The 26,330-nt window shown below is 35.1% G+C and overlaps 1 protein-coding gene across 1 annotated transcript in view; it reads left to right on the top strand.

Annotated features, from left to right (window-relative positions):
• LOC120865404 (ryanodine receptor 2-like) overlaps positions 1–26,330 on the top strand; it is an 803,227-nt gene that overhangs the window by 295,869 nt on the left and 481,028 nt on the right. Inside the window, exon 4 of the mRNA XM_040242681.1 lies at positions 21,735–21,755. Coding sequence (XP_040098615.1) covers positions 21,735–21,755 — 21 coding nt within the window. The remainder of the gene's footprint in view (positions 1–21,734; positions 21,756–26,330) is intronic.

Here is a 26,330-nt window from a genome sequence, read left to right as displayed (position 1 = left end):
TTTCTCTGGTTGTTGTTAACAAATTATGCTCCAAGCCTGATGGATTAAAACACCATGAACTAATTATCTTCAGGTTCTTCAGATAAGAATTCTGAAAATTAGTCTCAGTGGGCTAAATCAAGGTGTCCGCAGGACTCCATTAATTATGATAGCTCTAAGGAGGAATCTGTTATACTTGATTGACTTCTAGCTTCTCTTCTTGGGTGGTGGCCCCTCTTTCATCTTCAAAGCCAGCAACGTTACATATTCATAGTTTCTGTGTATTAGGATGCAGATGGCCTTGAGGTGCCACTATTTGCCCTTCTACATCATGGAAATAGGGTTTGAGGAAGATGCTGTTGATAAGATGAGATGAGAATCAGAGATATCTAGTTGAATAAGGACTGAAAAGTGTGATTTGGTTTCATAGCAGCCTGGCTTTCCTGCAAACCAATCAATATTAATTTCAGTCTATCCTATGTGTGTGTGTATATACATGCACACACACACACACACACACATATGAATTAATAGGTTCACACACATTTTAAATTAAAAAGACTTTATTCTCTAAAGAGTTTTTAGTATTTATTTGTCATTCCAAAAGTGGTGCTCAATATTTCTTTTGTATTTAAGTAGATTTTGGTACGTGTTCAGTATATCTAAAAGACTTACTTGTTCATGCTCTTGGGCATGTAGGCCAAGGATCAAAAATTAATAATTAATACAATATTGTAAAGAAATTAACCTCCAATTAAAATCAATAAATTTATATTTAAAAAATAATTAATGTTGTATCTACCCTGGTTGAGTTTTATTTTCATATTGATTATTTTTCAATTTGCTTTCTCTTATTAAAGTGAATTGGAGTAGTGTGAAGGAAAAAGGAAGCATTGGCACATCTTGCTTGTGGTTCATAGAAGATAGATGGTGTTCTGCACGTTATTAAAAATAAGTTACTCAGATGATTGGGCTAATGATTCACTGGATGGAAAAATGAAGTTTACTTAAACACTTGATATTGTTCATCATTTCAAATGTGTTACTGCTCTACATATTCTAAGTCTCCTTAAAACACTGACTCAGACGATTAGGATATGAAACTGTGATTATACTTTTAAATATTCTCAGGGCAGTAGAAATCTGCCTCTGAAGAAACAAAAGACTCAACAGGGCTCCTTTTTGATAAAGAAAAATATTAACCACACTCACAATTTTTATTTTTGTGTCAGTAAGATGCCTTCTGAACTATGGTAAGGAATCAATAAATTTTATATATTGGTATTGCTGAAAGTCATTAGTGACATGTAAAGCACAAGCAGCAAAATAAAAAAATAAACAAGTGGGACTCCAACAAACTAAAAAGCTTCTGCACTGCAAAAGAAACAATTAACAAAATGAAAAGGCAGCCTGTGGGATGGGAAACCATATTATGCAGACCATAGTATGTGATAAGGGGTTAATGTCCAAAATATATAACAAGGTCATGCAATTCCAAAATAACAAATAGCAATAGCAAAACCCCAAATAATCCAATCAAAATAGACAAAAGAACTGAATAGACATTTTCCCAAAGATGTGTGAAGGGCAAACAGGTACATGAAAAGATGCTCATCACCACTAGTCCTGAGTGAAATGCAAGTCAGACCCACACTGAGAGACCGTCTCGTACCTTTTAAAACGGTCATCATCAAAAAGACAAAAGATAACAAATGCTGATGAGGTTTCAGAGCAAAGGGAATCCTGTCCTCTCAGTGGGATTATAAACTAGTAGAGCCACTGCGGGAAACAGAATAGAGGATCCTCAAAACTGAAAAATAGAACCACCACACGGTCCACTGGACACGATCCGGAACCACCACACGGTCCACTGGACACGATCCGGAACCACCACACGGTCCACTGGACACGATCCGGAACCACCACACGGTCCACTGGACACGATCCGGAACCACCACACGGTCCAGCAGTCCCATATGATTGCTGGATATGATCCAGAACTACCACATGATCCAGCAATTTGGGGAATATATCCAAAGCAAATGAAAACATTAATGAGAAAAGATATCTGCAGCCCCATTTTCAGAGCAGCATTATGATAACCACAGCAGTCGAAGCAACCATTGATGGATGAATGGATAACGAAATTGTGTTACCTGTGTACAGTGGAATACTGTTCAGCTATAAAAATGCGATTCTGCCATTTGAGACAACGTGGATGGACCTTCAGGGTATTAGCTAAGTCCAACAGAGAAAGACAAAGACTGTGTGAGCTCATTTATTTGTGGAATCTGAAACAACAACAACAACAACAAACTCAGGAAGAGATCAGCTTTGCGGTTATCAGAGGTGGAGAAGAGGGCAATTGGAGGAGGGGTCAAAATTACAAGCTTCCAGTTCTAAGTAAGTACTAGGGATGTAATGTACATCATGGTGACTATAGTTAACACTGCTTTATGATATATAGGAAAAACGTTAAGATTAAATCCTAAGAGTTTTCATCTCAAGGAAAATTTTTTTCTTTTTTTTTGCATTCTCTTTTCATTTTATCTACCTAAGATGATGGATGCTATCTAAAATTATTGAGTGATCATTGTACAATATTTGTAAGTCAAATCATTATGCTCTACACCTTAAACTTATACCATGATATTTATCAATTATATCTAGATAAAACTAGGAAAAAGTGATGCCTTCCATGCATGCAGTATAAAAATACACTTAAATTTCAGCTTAAGTTTAATTCCAGAGCCATTTCCATCTTCTGGTTTCATAACAGTAATATAGAAGAGTATAAACTGAAGACAGTTTCTTCATAGTCCATTTTTCCCCTGAAGATAATCACAGCTAATATTGGTTTATATCTGTCTGGAACATTATGTATAAAAAAATTTTTCCATGGACTGCTGTATCATCTTTTATAATTTAATCATATATGGTTAAAAATATCAGAGAAATGCTAATCAAAACTACAGTGAATTTCTCCTAAAACCAGTTAAAATGGTCATCATCAAAAAAAAAATCTACAAACAATAGATGCTAGAAATTGTATGGAGAAAAGGGAACCCTCTTACACTGTTGGCAGGAATGTAGATTGGTATAGCCAATATGGAGAACAGTATGGAGGTTCCTTAAAAAATGAAAAATAGAGCTACCGTGTATCCCATGCCTGGGCATATATCAGGAGAAAAAAAATAAAAAAATACATGCACCCCAGGGTTTACTGCAGCACTATTTACAGTAGCCAAAATATGGAAGCAACCTAAATGTCCATCAACAGAGGATTGGATAAAGAAGATGTCGTATGTAAGTATACAATGGAACATTACTCAGCCATAAAAAGGAATGTAATTATTCCATTTGCAGAGATGTGGATGGACCTAGAGACTGTCATACAGAGTGATGTCAGGAGAAATATCATATTGATACATTTATGTGGTATCTAGAAAAATGGTGTAGATCAAAGTTGTTTGCAAAGCAGAAATAGAGACACAGACATAGAGAACACATGTATGGATACCAAGGGTGGAAGACGGGTGGAATGTGGAACTTGGCATTTGGAGACTGGAATTGATATATGTACACTAATATGTATAAAATAGACAGCTAGTGAGAACCTACTGTATGGCACAGTTGACCTCAGCGCTTTGTGGTGACCTGACTGGGAAGGAAACCCAAAAAAGAGGAAATATATGTATAAGTATAGCTGATTCACTTTGCTGTACAGCAAAAACTAACAGAACATTGTAAAGCTATTATATTCCATTTAAAAATATTAAGACACTAAAATAGGAAGAGAATCCAGGCTTAATTGATTTGGGTTCTGGCACAGATTTTCTTTAGTTCTCTTGTCTCTATTCTTTGGTTCTTGGATTAGTTTCTCTAGTTACAGCAGGGCTACAGCAATTTCAGGGATGATACCCAAATTCAGCATCATCCACAGGCACACAAATCAGCTGACTTTCTTTGCTTTTGTTTATGAGACTAATGAGATTTTCCCAGAAACCACCTGGTGGGCTTCCCCTTATATCCATCGTTACATAGTTGTTGCCCAGATTACTAACTGGCAAGAGGAAATGTGGCCAACACAACGGGCTTAGAGGGGAGAGAGGGAGAGAGGATACCTTTACAAAATTTGGGAATTTTTTTGGAAGAAAGAGGAGGGTAATGTATGTAAATGAATGTTGAGCAGACATGCCGTTATCCTTAAGCCTTATTTCAAAAGTTATTTATATTTGAGATCCTTCAGGTCCTTGAGCCAAACTAGGTGTTGCAAGTTGTCAGTAAATCCTTATCCAGAAAGAAAAGTCACAGTCTGTGCTCAGTTATTTCTATATCTGGGGAATGTTAAACCCTTGCTTACTTCTTCACCCAACTGATTCATGTAGTATTCCACAAAAGTACGTTGAGATGCTATTGTGAATTCCAAGCTGGTAACGCAGGAATAAATAAGAATGCACCTTGTTCATGAGGAATTTAGTGATCTAATAGTGAAAAGTAAAAGTAAATAATGATTGAACATGGGTGAAATATGCTTTGATAGTGAAGTCCAATGAGAGTCCAGCGGATGGAAGTCTTAATTCCTTACCCAGCACTACCTTCCCTGTATAAAGACACACATCCCTTCATAAATGGCTGAGGTCTTCTACAGGTTAAAAACAGTGAAAAACTTAACAGATTAGTCTGTTTATATTATAGACAAAATGATGTTACTAGCTATTTATATTGAAACTGAAATTCCCAATTAACTACTAATAACATTTTGCTTTAAGAAGCTGGGTACTATATAGCTTGCTGTTCAGGAGCATCCCTGGTAAAATACTGCTTTGGGAATGGCTCTGTGATGTTAATAAATGAATCAACATGTTACTGACTAAAGTGTTCATTAGGCGGCATCTTGTCTAAAGCCTCTGTATATAACCATGTACCTGTTTTTCATCTGTGAAATTAGTGCACTGATTTAGAAGGTGAACATGATTATAACTTCTTAAAAGGCTTATAGCTAAAAATATTCACTGAGCCCATTTGTCTATGTTTGAAATATATACCCTCTATTTGTAGACACTTTGTTTTATTGTCTTTTTGTCTCTAAAAAGACAACTTTCTACTCAAGCAAAGTATACTACATATTTCTATGTGTTTGAATGATGTGGCTTCCAGAGATTCCAGCACCAAAGTCAATAAGGAGGTCAGTTTCGTCAGCATGTAATTGAATCACCATGCCAGATTTATGTACTGTTTTAGATTATGACTCTTGAAGGTATAGATTATTTTATTCTGTTAGTGTCATTCAGTTTGAACATCTTCCTCAGATTTTTTTGTATTTAAAGTGAAAAATTTTTCATGTGTAAATATTTGATAGCAAGTGAATCAAGCAAGTATTTGTGATAGATGATTCTGAATTTACCAGTAATTTAAAGATATTCATGACCTGTTGAACTAAATGAACTTCTAATTTAAATTCTCTTAAACTTTATTTTCTTAAAAAATTGCAGTCTAATTTGACAGAATATATCCTTTTAAACTTTTTTTTTAATCAAATACTACTTCTCCTTACTTCTCCCATACCCTCACTAGCACCATTTCTTACCTCACTTGAGTTTTCTCCAAAGCATTTCTTTTCCTTCTGTCATATTAATATTGTGCATTTGTGTTTTTATTTTTTGTATTTATTAATTTTCATTGGAGTATAGTTACTTTACAATGTTGTGTTAGTCTCTAGAATACAGCTAAGTGAATACAGCTATATGTGTATATATATATATATGTATTATAGCTGTATTCACTTAGCTGTGTGTGTATATACCCTGTCTTTTGGTGAATATTTAGGTCATCACAAAGCACTGAGTAGAGTTCCCGGGCCTCTACAGTAGGCGTTCACCAGTTCTCTATTAATAGTTTATATATATAGTTTCTATAGTGTGTATATGTCAATCCCCATCTCCCAGTTCATCCCACCTCCATTCACCCTTGGTATTCATACGTTTGTCTCTATTTCTTTTGCGATAAGATCATTTACACCATTTTTTTTAGATTCCATATTTATGTGTTAATATACAGTATTTGTTATTCTCTTTCTGACTTACTTCACTCTGGACAATAGTCTCTAGGTCCATGCATGTCTCTCCAGATGACTGGATTTTGTTCCCTTTCACGGTTGATAATATTCCATATGTACCACATTTTCTTTAGTCATTCATTTTTCAATGGACATATAAGTTGTTCCCATTTCCCCCCATTGTATATGGTGCTGCAGTGAACACTGGGGTGTGTATGTCTTTTTTGATTTATGATTTTCTCTGGATTATTTTTATTTTTAAATAAACCATCTCTGTTAGAGTGTAAATCCCATGAATGCAGAGCTTTTGATCTGTTGTGTTCACTGGCTTTAGCATGAACACCTAGGACAAAGCATGTAATGCATCAGATAGTCAGTAAATATTTGCTGACTTGAGGCACTGAAAAACAGATTTTATAAACCGAAGAATTAAGAGGCTGAAAAGTGCCAACAATTTTGTGCCTACTGCTATGGTAGCAGTTTTGAACCTAAGTATAACATTGACTGTTAAGCACAGCTATTTTTCTCCTTGCCCTGCTCTACTCTGAGAGAAAAGAACTCTATTCAGAAGAGGAAGTGAGAGTAAACTTTGGGGGTTAGAACAGCATGCATCCGTGTTTGCCCGTCCAGGTCAGGTTAACACGTGTCACAACTCAATTCCTATTATCCCTCCTTCACTGTCCATAGTGCTCCAGTCCAGGTGAGAAATTATTTGGCCATCCCCTGTTGTGGTATCTTGATGAATCAGATAAAAATTACAAAGCTGTTCCCCAAGGGGGGGAAAAAAAAGGATAATGTCTACATATACAGAATCTTCCCTGTAATTTCAGATTTAAGGACTTATGTGGAAATCAAGCGGCTCTTTTGACTTGAAGCTGCATAGTGGCAGAATCTATACTTTTTTGCAACTAACCTCAGACCTGTGAGAGCAAAACAGAATCCAGGGGCTCTGTGTAACTTAGAGACCAGATGGACCATCTGGACAAGGAAAGGCCAATGTGGGCAAAGTGACCAGGTGTGACTTCTGAGATAACAGTGAAGCAATTATCTCTTAAGACCCCAACAGAGCTGGGGTCGAGTTCTTTATGGGAATGGGAAACCTTGAAACTGTCCTTAGACCATTGACAGAGAGCAGAGAGCAGCGCGCCAAAGGCACAGAGAATGGGCTCTGCATTGTGGGCAACTGATGTCCATGGTTTTGGAGGCAGTGAGCCTGGTGTGAGATAAGAAGAACCTACTGAAATCACTGCATGGTCTGACATGAGAGAGAAGTGTCCCAGTGAGACCAGACAGTGCAAAGGAAGTGAGAAGTCAGAGACAGATCACAGCAGAGACAAGAAAAGAAGTAATTGTCAGCCGCAAAATTTAATACTTCGTTAGCTGAAGTTACTTGAATTTGTTTGTTCTATAGACTTATGAATAACTATGTTCCAAATCCTGTGAACAGTAATTGGTGAGGTAGAGCCTAAAGAGCTAGGAATGTTTTTTCCAGAACAGGGCATAAGTGGAATCTGTGCCTTATAAACTATAAATGTTTGAGGGAGGAGGGTGAAGAAATAAAAACAAGATGCCAGGGAAAAGATAAAAACTGAGATTTTCTTTACATACCCATGGCCTGGAGACTGTTTTATTTCTAATGGTATTAGTGTGTCTAACAATTATGAGTAGGAAAATGAGTGATATTGTGTTATTTATTCATGAGGTATAATCTCTATGCCTCCAGTATGGATTTGAGGTAAATGCTACATAGGTATTTAAATTCAGTAAATTTGTAGTTCGTTTCACCATAAAGAGTTTTTAGTTCCTTTGAAAATTATTCAAGAATTGCTTGGGAAGAAACCTGTGAACAGGGGATTCAGCCAATGATTAGATGACTCTGGTTGTGTTTTGTCAACACAACCAGATTATGGCTTCTTTCTAAGGTATTTAACTTGCCTGTAACTGTTGAATAAACTGTTCCCTGAGCAGACTGTTCCTAATTTCATTAATTTAATTGTTGCCAAGTGAACAATCAGTTTTATGAAGGAACTTGAGGTTTTAGTTTCTCTCTCTGTCTAGCTTTAGTTATTCTTTTTTTTTCTTAAACTTCTAATTTTATATTGAAGTGTAGCAGATTAATAGTATTGTGATAGTTTCAGGTAGCCAGCAAAGCGACTCAGCCATACATGCATATGTATGTATCCACCCTCCCAGAAACTCCCCTCCTATCCATGCTGCCATGTAACATTGAGCACAGTTCCCTGTGTTGTACCTTAGGCCCTTGTTGGTTATCCATTTTAAATGTAGCAATGTGTACATACAATCCCAACTGTATGTACACAAATTGTGTGTACAGTTTGTACAATCCCAAATTCCTTAACTATCCCTTCTCCTCATCGTTCTTCCCCTGCCCCGTAACCATAAGTCTGTAAGTCTTTTCATGTTTTGTAAATAAGTTCATTGGTATAATTTCCTTTTAGATTTTACATATAAAGGATATAATATGAAATTTATTTTCTTTTTATATTTTTCTTTTTTATTTCTTTTTCTGTATGACTTATTTCAGTGTAACAATTTCTAGGTCCATCCATATTGCTGCAAATGGCATTATGTCATTCTTTTTGATAGCTGAGTAATATTCCACTGAATATATGTACCACATCTTTTTTATCCATTAGCTAGTTTTTCATACAGTCCACTCTCTATCTAGATTGGATTCACTCCCTGAATAAACTCTATTTCCCCCTGATAGATTTCTCTTATTCTTACCACACTTAATTCGTCAACCTGCAGTTCTGCATCTTTCAGAATTTTACCCTGTCCTTCTATGCTTATGTCCAAGAAAGTGCCTTCCTTGAATATTTTCATAATCCTCCCAGCCAGAAGTAATATTTTACTCAGAGATTCATATCACTGGATTTTTGAATTTTTAATTTCTCTCATAATAATTTGGTATACATTACATATAATTTCTTTACATTAGAATATGTTTTTAATTTCTGAAAATGTTTTTATTTCACTTAATTTTTGAAAGCAATTTCAAATTTACAGAAAATTGTTTGAAAATGTCCCATAGCCTTTTCCCTTCTCCACATCCCTTATTATTATAAAATCTTGCCTTAATGTGGTATATTTGTTATAACTCATAAATATTACCACCCCAAGTTCATAGTTTACATTAGGGCCAATATTGACAAATCATTATTTAAACTTCACAGTTTACATTACAGTTCACTCTTTGTACTGTACAATCTAAAAATTCTCACATGGGCTTCACTGATGGTCCAGTGGTTAAGACTGTGCTAACAATGCATGGGATGAGAGTTTGATCCCTGGTAAGGGAACTGAGATCCCATGTGCCATGCAGCATGGCAAAAATTTTTTTTTAAGTTAATATATTATGTTTTGTATCCACTATTCCTGGTATGAGACAGAATAGTATCAGTACTCTAAAAGTCCCCTGAACTTCACCTTTTCATGCCTTTCTCCCTTCTAACCACTGATCTTTTTATTGGCTCCATAGTTTTACGTTTTCCATAATGTTATATAGTTAGAATCATTCAGTATGCCGCCTTTTCATTCTGGCTTCTTTCACATGGTGAGATGCATGTAATGTTTCTCTATGTCTTTCCTTAGCTCAAGAGCTCATTTGTTTTTATTATTGAGTTGGCATTACTGACTTAATGGACATGAGTTTGGGCAAGTTCTGGGAGATGGTGAAGGACAGGGAAGTCTGGTGTGCTGCAGTCCATTGGGTTGCAAGGAGTTGGATACGACTGAGCAACTGAACAACAACAGTATTCCATCGCCTGGATATAGAGTAGCTTGTCTATCTATTTATCTATTGAAGAACATTTTGATTGCTTCTAAGTTTTGGCAATTATGAATAAAGCTGCTATAAACTCATGTGTAGACTTTGATGTCATCATACGCGTCCGGCTCCTTTGGGTAAATATGAAGGAAAGAGATCGCTGCATCATATGTTAAAATTGTGTTTATTTGTGTGAGACTGCCAAACTGCCTTTTCTAGAGTGTTTACCTTGTGGCATTCCAGCTAATAAGTTCCTATTGCTGCATCTCATCATCAGCATTTGGTGGTATCAGTTTTGGATTTTGGCCATTCTCATAGTTGTGTAGCTGTATCTTACTGTTGTTTTAATTTGAAAGCTCCTGATGACATATGACATGCACCATCTTTTCCTATACTTACATGCCATCTCATATCTTTTTTGTGAAGTATCTATTGATGATACCTTTTGCCAAATTTTGAATTGGGTTGTTTATTTTCATATTGTTAAGTTTTTAAATTGAAATATAGTTGATTTACAATGTCATATTAATTTCTACTGTGCAGCAAAGTGACTCAGTTATACATATATGTACGTGTGTGTGTGTGTGTGTGTGTGTATAGTTGTTCTGTAGTCACTGTGTCATGTCCAGCTGTTTTGTGACCCCATGAACTGTAGCCCGCCAGTTTCTTCTGTCCATGAGATTTTCCAGACAAGAATACTGAAGAGGGTTGTAGTTTCCTTCTCCAGGGGATCTTCCCAACCCAGTGATCAAACCCACATCTCCTGCTTAGGCTGATTCTTTACCACTGAGCCACCAGGGATGCCTATATACACACATGCACATATACATATGTTTCCTTTTCTATATTTTGTTCAATTATGGCTTATCACAGGATATGAGTATAGTTTCCTGTGCTATAGAGTAGGACCTTGTTGTTTATCGATTCTCTATATAATAGTTTGCATCTGCTAATCCCAAACTTCTAATTCATCCCTCCCCATCCCCTCTTCCCCTTGGCAACCACAAGTCTGTTCTCTGTGTCTGTGAGTCTTTTTTGTAGATAAGTTCATTAGTGTCGTATTTTGGATATCACATACAAGGGATATTGTATTTATCTTTCTGTTTGACTTCAGTTAGGATGGTATCCTGTAGGTCCATTCATGTTGTTGCAAATGGCATTATTTCATTCTTTTTTGGGGTGAATATTATTCTATTGTATATCATATTTTTGCATTTTAAGAGTTTTTTGTATATTTTGAATACCAGAATTTTATAACATATACGTTTTGTAAAGTTTTTTTTCCCCACTTGTGAGTTGGCTTTTCATTTGGCTGCCAGTGTCTTTCACAGAGAAGAAGATTTAATTTTAATGAAGTCCAGCTTAACAATTTTCCTTTCATGGATCATGCTTTTGTCATTATATCTATGAAAGTTGTTACCAAACCCAAGGTCACCCAGATAGCCTCCCATGTTATCTTTTAGGAGTTTTATGGTTCATATATTATTTTAAGGCTGTGACCTGTTTAGAGCTCATTTTTGTGAAAGTTTTAAAATCCGTATCTAGAATCTTTTTCTTTTCTTTTTTTTTCTTTCCTTTTTTTTTTTTTGTTTGTATACAGACATCAAGTTGTTCCAGCACCACTCGGTGAAAAGACTGTCCTCTTTTCATTGAATTACCTTTGTGAAAGATACATTGGTTCTCTTTGTGTGGGTCTATTTCTGTGCTGTCTGTTCTTTTCTATTGGTCCATTTGTCTGTTCTTTCATGGGTACCACACTGTCTTGACTACTGTAACTTTATAGCTGAGTCTTAACGTGGGGTAGTGTCAGTTCTCTTACTTTATTCTTTTCCTGCAATGTGGTTTTGGCTTTTCTGGGTCTTTTGTTTTCCCATAGAAGCTTTAGAGTAAGTTTCTGTCAGTATCCACAAAATAACTTGCTGATATTTTGATTGAGATTGCACTGAACTGTTTTGATTAAATCATTGTATACTCTTTGTTATACCCATCCCTTTTAAAAATAGTAAATGGATGTAGAATTTATTTAAGAGTTTATTATTATTCATAGTAGATTCATCCAGAGTTCATGTAAGATTACTGTTTAACTTGATTTTATTTCCCCCAGTGGCTAAGAAGAATGCCCATCATTTTTCATGACTGATGATTCCTTTCCTTATTTATTGTGATGTCATACATTAAGTTCATATATTCCCAGATGGGTTATTCTAAGCTGAATATTCTGTAACACATGTCTGTCTATTATTATACCAAACCAGTATTGATTTAATCACTTTATTTTAGGAACATTTTAATATTTAATGAGGCTAGTTTCTTCTCTTTTTCCCCTCACTAATTGTTCATACTCTTCTTAAATATTTATTTTCCCAGATGGATTTACTTGTGGTATTTAATCAAACTTAGTAATTCTGGTAAGAGCTTATACAGAAGAGAATTACTATATTTGCTTAGCACCCATCAGTTTGAATTCATTAACATTAAACTTTATGTACAAACCCCATTTTAATATATTCTATGCTTGAAAATGGAGATATTGGTAGTTTTGAGTTAGTGTATATACTCAGAAAGCAATGTAAAGAGTGTTACGGGAACTTTTCCTATTCTAAAAGAGGAACAACTTAAGAAGCAGTACATCTTTGTCTTCTATTACTCAGTTTAAATTTTAAAAGAAAAAAATTTAAACTTCCAAGTGATAATTCTAAATCTTTTCCTTACTAAGTTGAATGTAATATTGTGGGAGATGGCCAAGTTTACTGTATTGTATAAGTCTGTTTCATTGTTTGACATTATTTGACAAAATAACATTCTATCTAATACAAAAATCAGAATAAAGATAGGAAATTGGGCTAAAGTATAATTCAGTGCATTATTAGACTTACTTGTTGACTTCATTTGTTTAAATTTATGGTGAGCTTTTCTCCCAAATTGAAGGCAGAGAGAACTTTGTGGTCTTATGTTGTTTAAGAATGAGATGCCATCAGTAATAAATTCTACTAAACATTTAAAGGAAAATTAATACCAATTCTTCTTAAACTCCTCCAAGCAATAGAAGGCGAAGAAGAACTGAAGAACCTCTTGATGAAAATGAAAGAGGAGAGTGAAAAAGTTGGCTTAAAACTCAACATTCAGAAAATTAATATCATGGCACCTGGTCCCATCACATCATGGCAAATAGATGGAAAATAGTGGAAACAGTGACAGACTTTATTTTCTTGGGCTCCAGAATCACTGCAGATGGTGACTGCAGCCATGAAGTTCAAAGATGCTTGCTCTGTGGAAGAAAAATTATGACCAACCTAGACAGCATATTAAAAAGCAGAGACATCACCTTGCCAACAAGGGTTCGTCTAGTCAAAGCTATGGTTTTTCCAGTGGTCATGTATGGATGTGAGAGTAGGACTATGAAGAGTGCTGAGCACTGAAGAGTTGATGCTTTTGAACTGTGGTGTTGGAGAAGACTCTTGAGAGTCCCTTGGACAGCAAAGGGATCCAACCAGTCCATCCTAAAGGAAATCAGTCCTCAATATTCATTGGAAGGACTGATGCTAAAGCTGAAACTCCAATACTCTGGCCACCTGATGTGAAGAACTGACTCATTGGAAAAGACCCAGATGCTGGGTAAGATTGAAGGTGGGAAGAGAAAGGGATGACAGAAGATGAGATGGTTGGATGGCATCAATGACTCAATGGACATGAGTTTGAGTAAACTCCAGGAGCTGGCAATGGACAGGGAGACCTGCCGCACTGCAGTCCCTGGGTTCACGAAGAGTCAGACGCAACTGAACTGAAACAATAGAAGAGGAGAAATACTTCTAAACATAATCACTGAGGCCAGCATTACCTGCAACCAAAACCAGACAAGAATACCACAAGAAAAGAAAATTATAGGTCAATATCCTCTGATGAATATAGAAGAGAAAATTCTGTACAAAACTGAATTCAACAATACCTTAAAAGCATCAATGCCATGACCAACTGGGGTTTTTTCCAGTGATACGAGGATGGTTTATCATCCACAAATTAGTCAATGTGATATACCTCATTAACAAGACAAAGATAAAAATCATGACCATCTTAACAGAGGCAGAAAGACCATTTGACAAAGTTCAACATTCATTTATGATTGAAAAACTCTTCATAAAGTGGGTGTAGAGGGAGCATACCTCAACTTACTAAAGGTCATATCTAACAGGTCCACAGCTAACATTATACTCAACAGTGAAAAGCTGAAAGCTTTTCCTCTAAGATCAGGAACAAGACAAGGATACCCACTCTTCCCCTGTCTATTCAATATAGTACTGAAAGTCTTAACCAGAGAAAAAGAAAAGGTATGAAATTTGGAAAGGAGGAATTAAAACTATCACACTTCACAGGTGATATGATGTTATATAGAGAAATGAATTCAGTAAGCCTGCAGGTTAAAAAAAAATCAATATACAAAAATTTGTTGCATTTCTCTACACTAATAGAAACTATCAGAAAGAGAAATTAAAGAAACAGTGCTATTTACAATTGGATCAAAAAGAATGGGAATACATTTAACCACAGTGGTGAAGAGCCTTTACACTGAAAACTATGCCATTGGTGAAAGAAATTGAATAAGAAACAAATAAATGGAAAGATATTCTGTGCTTATAGTAATGAAAACAGTATGGTATTAGCAAAAAAAAAAAAAAAACATATAGATCAGTGGAACATAACAGAGAGCCCAGAAATATACCCATGATAGATGGTCAACTGACTTATGACAAAGCTGCCGGTGTGAACAATGGGAAAAGGACAGTCTCTTCAAAATAAGGTACTGAGCAAACTGGACAGAGTCTCGCAAAAGAATGAAAAGGGACCAATATTTTATACCATGCCCAAAATCAATTGATAATGGTTAAAGACTTGAAGTTCTATGACCTGAAACCAAAAAACTTTTGCTAGAAAACATAGGCAGTAAGCTTCTTGACATCAGTGTTGGTGAAGGTTTTCTAGATTTGATACCAAAAGCAAAGACCACAAAAGCAAAAATCAATAATTGGGACTGCATCAAACCTAAAAGCTTTCAGACAGAAAAGGAAATCATGAACAAAATGAAAAAGTAACCTATGAAATAGGAAATATTTGCAAATTACATCTCTGATAAGGTGTTAATATCCAAAATATATAAAGAACCCATACAACTCAATAACAAAACGAAGCAATCTGATTAAACCATGGGCAGAGAATCTGAATAGATATTTTCCTAAAGACGTATAAAGGCCAAAGTGTACATAAAATGATGCTCAAGATCTCTAATCATCAGAGAAATGCAAATCAAAACTTTGGTGAAATCTAATTTTTTGACTGTTGGATGGATATAATAAAAAAAGAAATCCAAGTGTTGACAAGCATGTGGAGAGAAGAGAATCCTTGTGCACTGTTGGTGGGAATGTAAATTCATGCATCCACTGCAGAAAACATTATGGAGGATCCTCGAAAAGCTACAATTGAACTATCGTATGATCCAGCAATTCCACTTCTGGGTATTTATCCAAAGGAGAGGAAAAGACTAACTTGGAAAGACATGTGTTCCCCATATTTATTACAGCATTATTTTCAGTAGCCAAGACATGGAAACAACCTAAGTGAACACCAGTGGAAGAATTCATAAAGAAATTGTGGTATATGCACACAGTGGAATATTATACAGCCACAAAAGAAATATTTTTTGACAACATGGATGGAGCTTGAAGGGATTATGCTGGAACAAGTGAAACAGAGAAAGACGAAAACTATGTAATTTCACTTTTGTATGGAATCAGAAAAACATACAGAAAAACTGAACCTGTAGTTCCAGAGAACAGATGGGTGGTTGCAGGGGCAGGGTATTGGAAGGGGCAAAATGGGTGAAGGTGGTCAAAATATACAACCTTCCAGTTATAAAGTAAGTAATCCCTGGAAATACAACGTACAGCATGTTTGCTATAGTTAATAACACTGTATGCTATATTTAAAAGTTAAGGTAGGAGATCCAAAAAGTTCTCATTACAAGAAAAAAATTGTAATATGTGTGGTCATGGATATTAACTAGATTTATTGTAATGATCATTTCACAATATATGCAAATATCAAATCATTTCATTTAATATAAAGTTATGTCAATTATATCTCAGATTTAAAATATTAAAAGAATAAGTACTATTAAAATTCACATTACCATGAAGAAGTCCAGACCCAGATGGCTTCTTTGGTCAATTCTAAAAAACATTTGAGTGAGCAGTTATCTTAACTTGTTTTAGAATCCTCCTCAACTAATTACAGGATGTGAACATAGCCATGGTCCTAAACCATGAGAAAGATCTTGCCAGAAAAAAGTTGTTATATGTTTATATTCATCAAAGTAATAGACTCAGAAATCCTCTGTAAAATACTAGTAAATCAAATTTATGGATATATAAAATCTATAGCATATTATAGCTAACATGGAATTCAAGTGTAGTTAATGTATCCACAAAACTGATTAATGTCTTTGACATATTAAAAGATGAAAAAGGAAAGATTGTGTATTTTAATGGATAGCTTCAAAACATTTAAAACATAATTTGTTGCAAACTTAGTAAATTTGTAAGGTAAGAAACTCTTTAATCTGATAGAAACTATAAAATGGAAAACTAGTGAAATATTGAATTATTTTGGTATATTAAAGAAGTGATGGTAGGCACTTTTGGAATTAAAAAGTATATTTAGCAAAGTTAGAACTCAGTATAAAATTTCAGCTGCCTTTTATATATTAGCAAAAATAAAATAAAAATTTCAAAATGAGTTCACTTATCTTAGTATAATTCTACAACATATGCCTCAGAATAATTATAATGAGAGATGTGCAAACCTTTCTATAGAAAATTGAAAAACATTTTGAAGGAAACTAAAGATGACCTAAAATAAAGAGGAATATATGATGTTGGAAGGCAGTATATTATAAAGATGGCAGTTCTCTCTAAGTTTATCAGTTAACCAGTGCAATCAAAATCAAAATCCTGACAGGTTTCTTTTTGTGTGTGTGTGCATGAAAATTTGTAAGTTTGTTCTCATATTACAGGAAGTAAAGAGGGTCAATATTAACAAATATAATGTTGAAGAACAAAATTGGAGCCTTTGGCTACCAGATATCAAAAATTATTTTGATGGAATAGTGGTTATGATAACAGGAATAGAAAAATAGGCCAGAATAGAACAGAGTTTATCAGTACCTCTACAGGTTAGTAACTTGACTTATTACAGAGGTGGCAGTTCAGTGCAGTGGGCTCAAGAATTATCTTTCTGTTAAAGACAATCAGGTCAGTTGAATAGCTAAATGAAGGGAAAATGAATCTAAATTCTCTCCATAGTACCATATACTCCCCAAATCAATACCAAACAGATGGTAGGTCTCAGGTAAGAGTTAAGATAATAAATTGTCTCAAAAATAATGTAGAAGGGTCTTTTCAGGACAAAAAGCACCAGCAATGAAGGAAAAGATTCAGAAATTATGCCCAAACTAAGAATGTCTGTCCTCAGAGTTACCATTAAAAAATGGAAAAGACAGGACACAGATGTGGAGAGGATATTTGGAAAGTATGAACAGTTCTGACAAATCAGTAAGAACAAAAGCAAATCAACTCATGGCAAAAAAATGGGTAAAAAACTTGAACAAATATTTCACAATGGAGATATTCCAGATTTCCAAAGCATATGAAAAAGTGCTTCATCATATGTCAGGGAAATATAGCTGAAAACTGTGATGAGGTATCACATTCCCCAGAAGAGCTAAAATTGAAGACTAGTAATACCAAGTATTGGCAAGACAGGGAGCAAGTGAAACTAATATACTTCTGATGAGAATTAAATGCATGCCACCATTTTGGAAATCTCTTTGGCTGTATCAACTATAGCTAAACATTTATAAGTCCATGATCAAGAAATCCCACTCTTGGTATATACCAGTGGATATATGTATATATTCCTATATTTACCAAAAGATATGTACAAGAATGTTCATCACAAAATTTTTTGTAATAGCTCCAAGCAGGAAACAACCCAAATGTTCAACTGTTCGGTGAGTCAAAGTCACTAAGTCATGTCCGACTCTTTGTGACCCCATGAACTATACAGTGTATGGAATTGTCCAGGCCAGAATACTGGAGTGGGTAGCCATTCCCTTCTCCAGGGGATCTTCCCAACCCAGGGATAGAATCCAGGTCTCCTGCATTCTTTAACAGCTGAGCCACAAGGGAAGCACATTCAACTGCTGAATGGGTAAATAAATTGTGACATATTCATATGGTAGAATATTATAAGCAGAGAAAATGAATTACTTACCAATACATGTGACACCATGATGAATCTTAGAGACCTAAGGACAGCTAAAGAAGCTAGATAAGAAGAGAACACAGGCTGTATTTCCAAATTAGAATAATAATGGTGATAGAATAGTAGTTACCTTTGGAGAGGGCGTGAAGGCAGCATCTAAGTTGTAGGTTCTGTCCTATTATTAGATCTGGGTGATGATTACATGGGTTTGTTTATTTACTTGAAGTTTTATAAAGTTATATATTTTATGAAGTAAAGTTTTATGAAGTTATATATTCAGGATTTATATATTTTTCTGAATTTGTTATATTTATTAAAAATATGGGCCCTCCAAACTGTAATTTTACTTAAAAAAATTGAAATGACTTTATTGTCTTTTGAATCCTTGAACACACTGTGCAAATTTCTCATGTTCTTCTTCTCAGTCTTAATAATAAACATGTGCAGTGGAGAATTATTTATAGGGTAGTTTTTTGTTTTTCACATTTGTCTATTCTTAAAAAGGGTAATGGATTGCAGGCATGTATTAAATATTTCAAATACTTTTTCTTGTTATGCCTTGATATTAAAAATGTTATATTCTTGATGGATGTTTTATTGTTGTGTTGTAATTATCTAGGTGAACTTTATCTAGGTGAAAAAGCAGACCTGCTGTTTGAATAACTGAAACTAAGTAAAATATTTGATATAATAAGAATCTCTAGGTTCATTTTACATTCTCTTATTTTGATGTTAACACATTGTATTTAGGTGACACTTAACCATAAGAAATACCGGGTGAAAACTTCCAAATTAGATAGAGACTAAAAGTTTGAAGCAAAAGAGAAGCAAAAAGATGAGGTATCTTGCTATTGGCATACAGAGAAGTGCTTATGAGAATGCGACTTTGAAGTTAAAAACCCGATTTCAAGATCAAATCCAATCGTTTTTTTCCAACAACTTTGTTGTTGTTGAGGAAAATTTGTAACACATTTGCATGTCATTTGTTTCCTCATATATAAAATGCAGGCAGTAAGATTACATGTAAAGTGTTTAGCTCAAAGTCTGGCACATAGTAAGTTCTAACTATATGACTTATTGGTTTAATAATAACATTTTTTACCTTAAACAGCAAAATAAGTTAAGCAACTTGGAAGAAACAACCAAATTTGTTTTTGTAGATTATTGAATAGTTCATATTTATGTACCCTAATTTATAATTTATATGTCCATTAAACATATATAAAATTATTGAAACATGCTAATTGTATATATTGAATAAAATATGAATACAAAAATGGAGATGTCATGTGGATGTTTCAGCTTTTGTATGATTCTATAATAAAATTTAGATTTAACTACTTTTGTATTATATTCTTAACATGTCCTTTTTGCTAAATCAAGCTGTTCCTTAAATGACTGTTTTATTTTTTTTAATGGAAATTTTGTTTTTATTTGAAAATAAGATTGCTCATTTTTGGTCTTAAAATATATAAGGCAGCTTTCTACAGATGGTAAAATATTTATTTTCTCTAAATTAATGGAGTTGATACATTAAAAAAAATCTCACATACTTGGTTAAAAAATTATTGGAATATTCATTTATCTTATGTGCTTTATGGATTTGGTAATTGTTTAAACTATAAAATTGATCCAGTTCATTGTGCACTTTATATTTTCCTTCCTTGATGAGCTACATATAAATCATTCTATTTTTCACTGTTAATAGGCATTTAATTAAATAGTTCTTATTAGCATTCATAAGTGTCATGAAATCTCTCTGCATCACTTATGCATAGTTACAGCTTTTGCACTTTGAACTCCAGATCATTTGTCTTGTCTTTTATGTTTAGCTGAAATTTCACCTCCAGCACATGCTGTTGCTATGCCTTTCTTTGGCTATTTGGATACTGAGTCTGTTATATTATTGCTAACTAATTCCTGCTTCTTAAGAGACATTTTCTGTTTTATAATATAGATCTTTAAAGACCATTTATTACTAATAACTAGTAACTATGACTCGATTACAGGTTCTCTTTCTTCTAGAAAAATCCCATAGCACTTTATGCTGGTGCAAGTGTGTGTGTGTGTGTGTGTGTGTATGTTAAAACTGAGATGTGAAAATAATGATGGGATAATGCAGTGTCTTTGTTAATCATTGAAAAATATGACATATCTTATTTTCCTGGTAAACATGAAAGGGAAATCATTTTACATTTCCTTATTTTTCCTGAAAGGAATAAATATAAGAATTTGTTCTTTTAAAGGTAGAAAAGTGAGTAATAATTACATTATACTTGCCATGATTAGATTGCTTTCCTGTGACTCAGGATGTAAAGAAATATATTCATTATTCTAATAGATTTCATGCTTCAAATAAGGGCTTGAACTTTAGATAACAGCTAAATATCTTGAAAGTGTATAGTAAAAACCAGGACTTTCCATTCAGTAAAGTGTTCTTTCTTAAATGACAATGTATTCTTAAGTTCAGAGGTTGGGAGTAGGCTTAGAAGAGATTTTTCTGAAGATGAGGTAAATTATTGAAGAAGCCAAAATGCTCTGTTACAAGCATTTGAATCTATTGAATTTCACTGGGCCTTCAAAACAATCCTACCTGTATACTTAGGTTGATATTTTTATATCACTTTATAACATTTAAAAATATTTAGTATGTATGTGAATATTATGCACATTTCCTTCTTGAAGCTTGTTTACTAAGGAATGGAGGTTCTTAGTTATGGCAAATATTCCTGCCTGGATAGTGTGAGCTTTTGACTCAATTAATGAATTTTCTAAGGAAAAAATTGCAAATAAACTTAAATGAATGAGGAGTTTGAAGCACACCTCAAGTTTCACTGATTACCAATCATATGTGCTAAAGAAGGGAGGTTGGTTATGCAAACTTAACCTTTAAGGTGAGAGTGTTGAGATTTTAAAATTCTGATGGATTGAGCAGGAGAAGGCAGTTTTTGTTAACATATGGCTTTGTGATTTGTTCTGTTTTACACTTTGGATATAATTATATTCACTTATTTTTTAAAGAATCACATAATGGTTATACAACTAACATGCATTCATTAATAAATATGTTTTAAATAATATTTTGATGCAGTTTCAGAATTATTTGGCAGCATATACCACTTGTTATATTGTAAATTTTTAATACGAGTGGAAAGATTTGGCTAAGAGAAATTTCATTATATCAGAGATGTATAGTTAGATGCTGTATTTCTAAATGGATCTTTTTTATTAAATAGATTCTTTTAGTTAGAGGAGAATAGTGGTTCCTGAATCAAAGGTTTGTAGGTTTGAGAATGTGATAAATGTTCAAGTTTGCTTTTGAATATATTAGGTTATTTTTATTTCATGTACCTGGTACATATTCAGCCCAATGCCTTTTGAAGTTCTGATAACTAAATTAATTGAAATTTTTTTTGTTTGTTTGAGATTAAATGCTATAAATTAAAAATTTGAATACTGTTACCTGTCCTTCAGAATTGGAGATAGGTTTTGGTGCAGGGACTGCATTTCAGTTTATTTAAGTGACACTAATTAAAACCTTGCCAGCTATTTATTTGTTTGCTTATTATTTATCTTGGCTTTTTCTTTCCGCAGAAGGTTGATGTGGAAAAATGGGTATGTGTTTCCTAAGAGATTGTGATCTGAATGGCTGCATGTCTGCTGTTGCCTCTAATCTTTTTGTTTGGCTTCCTGGTGTGGCTGGTACTATTAGTATTCAAAGTAACTGCTATGTTGTAATTAATACATATTTTACCAGTCTTCAGTTGGAACTTTCTAAATTTGTAGTTTTGTTTCTTCGAAAATGGGATCTATTCAAATATTCTCTATTACTAGAACATTCATTTCAGTTCAGTCACTCAGTCGTGTTTGACTCTTTTGGACCCCATGAACAGCAGCACCCCAGGTTTCCTTGTCCATCACCAACTCTACCTGAGCTTGCTCAAACTCATGTCCATCGAGTTGGTGATTCCATCCGACCATCTCGTCCTCTGTGAGTCCCTTCTCCTCCCGCCTTTAATCTTTGTGAGCATCCGGGTCTTTTCCAGTGAGTCTATTCTTCACATCAAGTGGCTAAAGTATTGGAGTTTCAGCTTCAGCATCAGTCCTTCCAGTGAATATTCAGAACTGATCTCCTTAAGGATGGACTGGTTGGATCTCCTTGCAGTCCAAGGGACTCTCAAGAGTCTTCTCCAACACCACAGTTCAAAAGCATCAACTCTTCAGTGCTCAGCCCTCTTCATAGTCCAGCTCTTACAACCATACATGATTAATGGAAAAACCATAACTTTGACTAGATGGACTTTTGTCTGAAAAGAAATGTCTCTGCTTTTTAAAATGCTGTCTAGTTTGGACATAGCTTTTCTTCCAAGGAGCAAGTGTCTTTTAATTTCATGGCTGCAGTCACCATCTGCAGTGATTTTGGAGTCCAAGAAAATAAAGTCTGTCACTGTTTCCCCATCTATTTGCCATGAAGTGATGGGACCAGATGCCATGATCTTTGTTTTCTGAATGTTGAGCTTTAAGCCAACTTTTTCAATCTCTTCTTTCACTTTCAAGAGGCTCTTTAGTTCTTTGCTTTCTGCCATAAGGGTGGTGTCATCTGCATGTCTGAGGTTATTGAAATTTCTCCCGGCAATCTTGATTCCAGCTTGTGCTTCATCCAGCACGGCATTTCGCATAATGTTGTCTACATAAGTTAAATAAGCAGGGTGACAATATACAGCCTTGACTTACTCCTTTCCCTGTTTAGAACCAGTCTGTTGTTCTATGTCCAGTTCTAACTGTTGCTTCCTGACCTGCATATAGATTTCTCAGGAGGCAGGTCAGGTGGTCTGGTATTCCCATCTCTTGAAGTATTTTCCACAGTTTATAGTGATCCACACAGTCAAAGGCTTTGGCATAGTCAATAAAGCAGAAGTAGATGTTTTTCTGGACCTCTCTTGCTTTTATGATGATCCAACAGATGTTGGTAATTTGATCTCTGATTCCTCTGCCTTTTCTAAATCCAACCTGAACATCTGAAAGTTCATGGTTCACATACTGTTGTAGCCTGAAGTATTTTGAGCATTACTTGCTAGTGTGAACATTATCATCTCTATATAATTGGCTTTGTTATTATGATCGTTGAAAGGAAGACTTCCTGGCCAACAGGGAAGACTTGTATTATTAATATTGTATATCTTTTACTGAAAATCTTGACCATTTAATCTTAAGTTCTTATTGTTTAGCTCTTATATTTTTCCATGTGCTATAGAAAAAGACTTTAAATATTCATATAATCTTAAAAAGTGAAGGGGAATGATAAAATATTACAAGGAAATTTAACAGTTGCCAGGAATCTGGGTATAAGTTTGAAGACCAACGGAGTGACAAAGTGTGTAATGTGGCCAAATTACGTTATTACTGTTGGCTTCAGTTTCTTCAACTGTTGAGAAAGGAGGGAAAGAAGGGAGGCAGGCAGACAGGGAAAGAGCCTTCTGATTCTGAACTCCTTGTAATTCTGAGTGGAAAATAGAATCTCCTTTTCCACCACTGACATTCTGGATCTACTTTTTTTTTTTTTCCCCAAATGAGCAAAACAGTGAGGCCATTCATTGTTGTATTGTTTTGTTGTTTGCTCTGTGACTTAATATCATGAATCAGCGAAGATTGGGTTAACTGATGGCTTCATTTTATTTTCATTGTTTTTCTTGATTCTGGGATGCTTTTCTCCTGAGGCAACATTTTGAGACGTTTGCTGTCTTTTCAGTAGCCTTTCAGTTGTTTCCCAGTCATATGTCTACCTGGTGTGTGTGTGTGTGTGTGATTCTTTGCTCTTTTTTCATTTATTTCAGCCCTTTATTTAAGGGATGTTTTGTTTATTAAATTTACCATTTCCTTGATGATGACACCCTTGTGTGGATTTTGGAAAACTACTAATTCAATGTTATAACTCTGGAAATAATTTTAATTCTTCATCTGTTTCTTCATAACTAGTCTATTACTAATTTTGTTCAATCCTTTCCTTTTGAAATGTCTTCTCTTCTTTGCCTGTAGTTAAAATTCTGATCCAAATTCATCTTGGAAATGGAAGCCTGTTTCTTTCTAAGAATGTGTGTTTCACCTTTTTCTGCTCCTTCCCCAAGATCAGCCATCCTAAGATAAGTCCCTCTCTCATCTTTTTATCCCTTCACTTACATTCCAGTATTTCTTTGCTGTATCCAAACCAGTATTTCTTAAACTAACGACTCAAGCAACTTTAATTCCTTTGGAAATAGAGTGTGTAAATGAATAAAACCCCTTTTTACTATCATCTGGAAGTATTCCCATTTTTCCTCTGTGCCTTTGGTTGCTTTCTTGATCCTGCCTTCTTGTGTAGTTTTTCTCTCTCATTTTCATAATAATTTCTCATCTCAAAATTTATTCTTGGTATGTTTATTTGCAAACCTGTAAGTTAGTGGTTGCTTTCTAGTTCCCTGGAGAAGGAAATGGCAACCCACTCCAGTATTCTTGCCTGGAGAATCTCATTGATGGAGGAGCCTGGTGGGCTACAGTCCATGGGGCCACAAAGAGTCAGACACGACTGAGCGACTTAACTTTCTAGTTATGAGAAAGTACTGGAGAGAACCCTGAGCTGACAACCATGCCACTTAGTTTTGCCAGTGAATCAATTTGTAACTTATGTGTAGGTCTCAGTAAATTTTAGATTTGAGTTATTTCTTTCTTTGAAAATCCACAGAGGTCCAATCGTATGCACTTGCTCTAGGAATTTTGAAAGTGTGCTGTCACAGGTAGAATTTGTTCCCTTTTTCTGTCATTTGAAGAATAACAGAAAACAGTTCAACCCTCTGCCTACCAGTCTGCCTCGGGGTTCCTTCTGCTGTCCGCTTGGGTTAAATTAAGAAGGGGTCTAGGACCTTTCTCATAGGTGCTCCACAGCCATTTCAAGACAATTCTTCCGCACTCAGCTTTCTTTATAGTCCAACTCTCACATCCATACGTGACCACTGGAAAAACCATAGCCTGGACTAGACGGACCTTTGTTGGCAAAGTAATGTCTCTGCTTTTTACTATGGTGTCTAGGTTTATCATAGCTTTTCTTCTAAGGAGCAAGTGTCTTTCAATTTCATGGCTACAGTCACCATCTGCAGTGATTTTGGAGCCCAAGAAAATAAAGTCTGTCACTTTTTCCATTGTTTCCCCATCTATTTGCCATGAAGTGATGGGACTGGATGCCATGGTCTTTGTTTTTTGAATGTTGAGTTTTAAGCCAACTTTTTCACTCTCCTCTCATCTTCATCAAGAGGCTCTTTAATTCCTCTTCACATTCTGCCATCAGGGTGGAATCATCTACATGTCTGAAGTTATTGATATTTCTCCTGGCAATCTTGATTCCAGCTTGTGCTTCATCCTGCCTGGCATTACTATGTACTCTGCATAGAAGTTAAATAAGCTGGGTGACAATATACAGCCTTGATGTACTCCTTTCCCAGCTTGGAACCAGTTCCATGTCCAGTTCTAACTGTTGCTTCATACAGATTTCTCTGTATGTTGCTGCATACAGATTTCTCATGAGGCGGGTAAGGTGTTCTGGTATTCCCATCTTTTGAAGAATTTTCCGCAGTTTGTTGTGATCCACACAGTTGAAGGCTTTGGCGTAGTCAATAAAGCAGAAATATAAGTTTTTCTGGAACTCTCTTGCTTTTTTGATGAGCCAACGGATGTTGGCAATTTAATCTCTAGTTCCTCTGCCTTTTCTAAAACCAGCTTGAACATCTGGAAGTTCACAGTTGATGTACTGTTGAAGCCTGCCTTAGAGAATTTTGAGCATTACTTTGCTAGTGTGTGACATGAGGGCAATTGTGTGACAGTTTGAACTTTCCTTGGCATTGCCTTTCTTTGAGATTGAAATGAAAACTGACCTTTTCCAGTCCTGTGATCACTGCTGAGTTTTCCAAATTTGCTGGCATATTGAGTGCAGCACTTTCACAGCATCATCTTTAAGGATTTGAAATAGCTCAACTCAATTCCATCATCTCCACTAGCTTTGTTTGTAGTGATGCTTCCTAAGGCCCACTTGTCTGGCTCTAGGTGAATGATTATCTGGGTCATGAAGATCTTTTTGTACAGTTCTGTGTATTCTTGCCACCTCTTCTTAATATCTTCTGCTTCTGTGAGGTCCATACCATTTCTGTCCTTTATTGTGCCCAT

Source organism: Oryx dammah, unplaced genomic scaffold, assembly GCF_014754425.2.
Source record: "Oryx dammah isolate SB20612 unplaced genomic scaffold, SCBI_Odam_1.1 HiC_scaffold_6, whole genome shotgun sequence".
Classification (NCBI taxonomy): Eukaryota; Metazoa; Chordata; class Mammalia; order Artiodactyla; family Bovidae; genus Oryx; species Oryx dammah.
The sequence above is the reverse complement of the archived record's forward strand: the minus strand, read 5'-3'. Positions and strand labels throughout refer to the sequence as shown.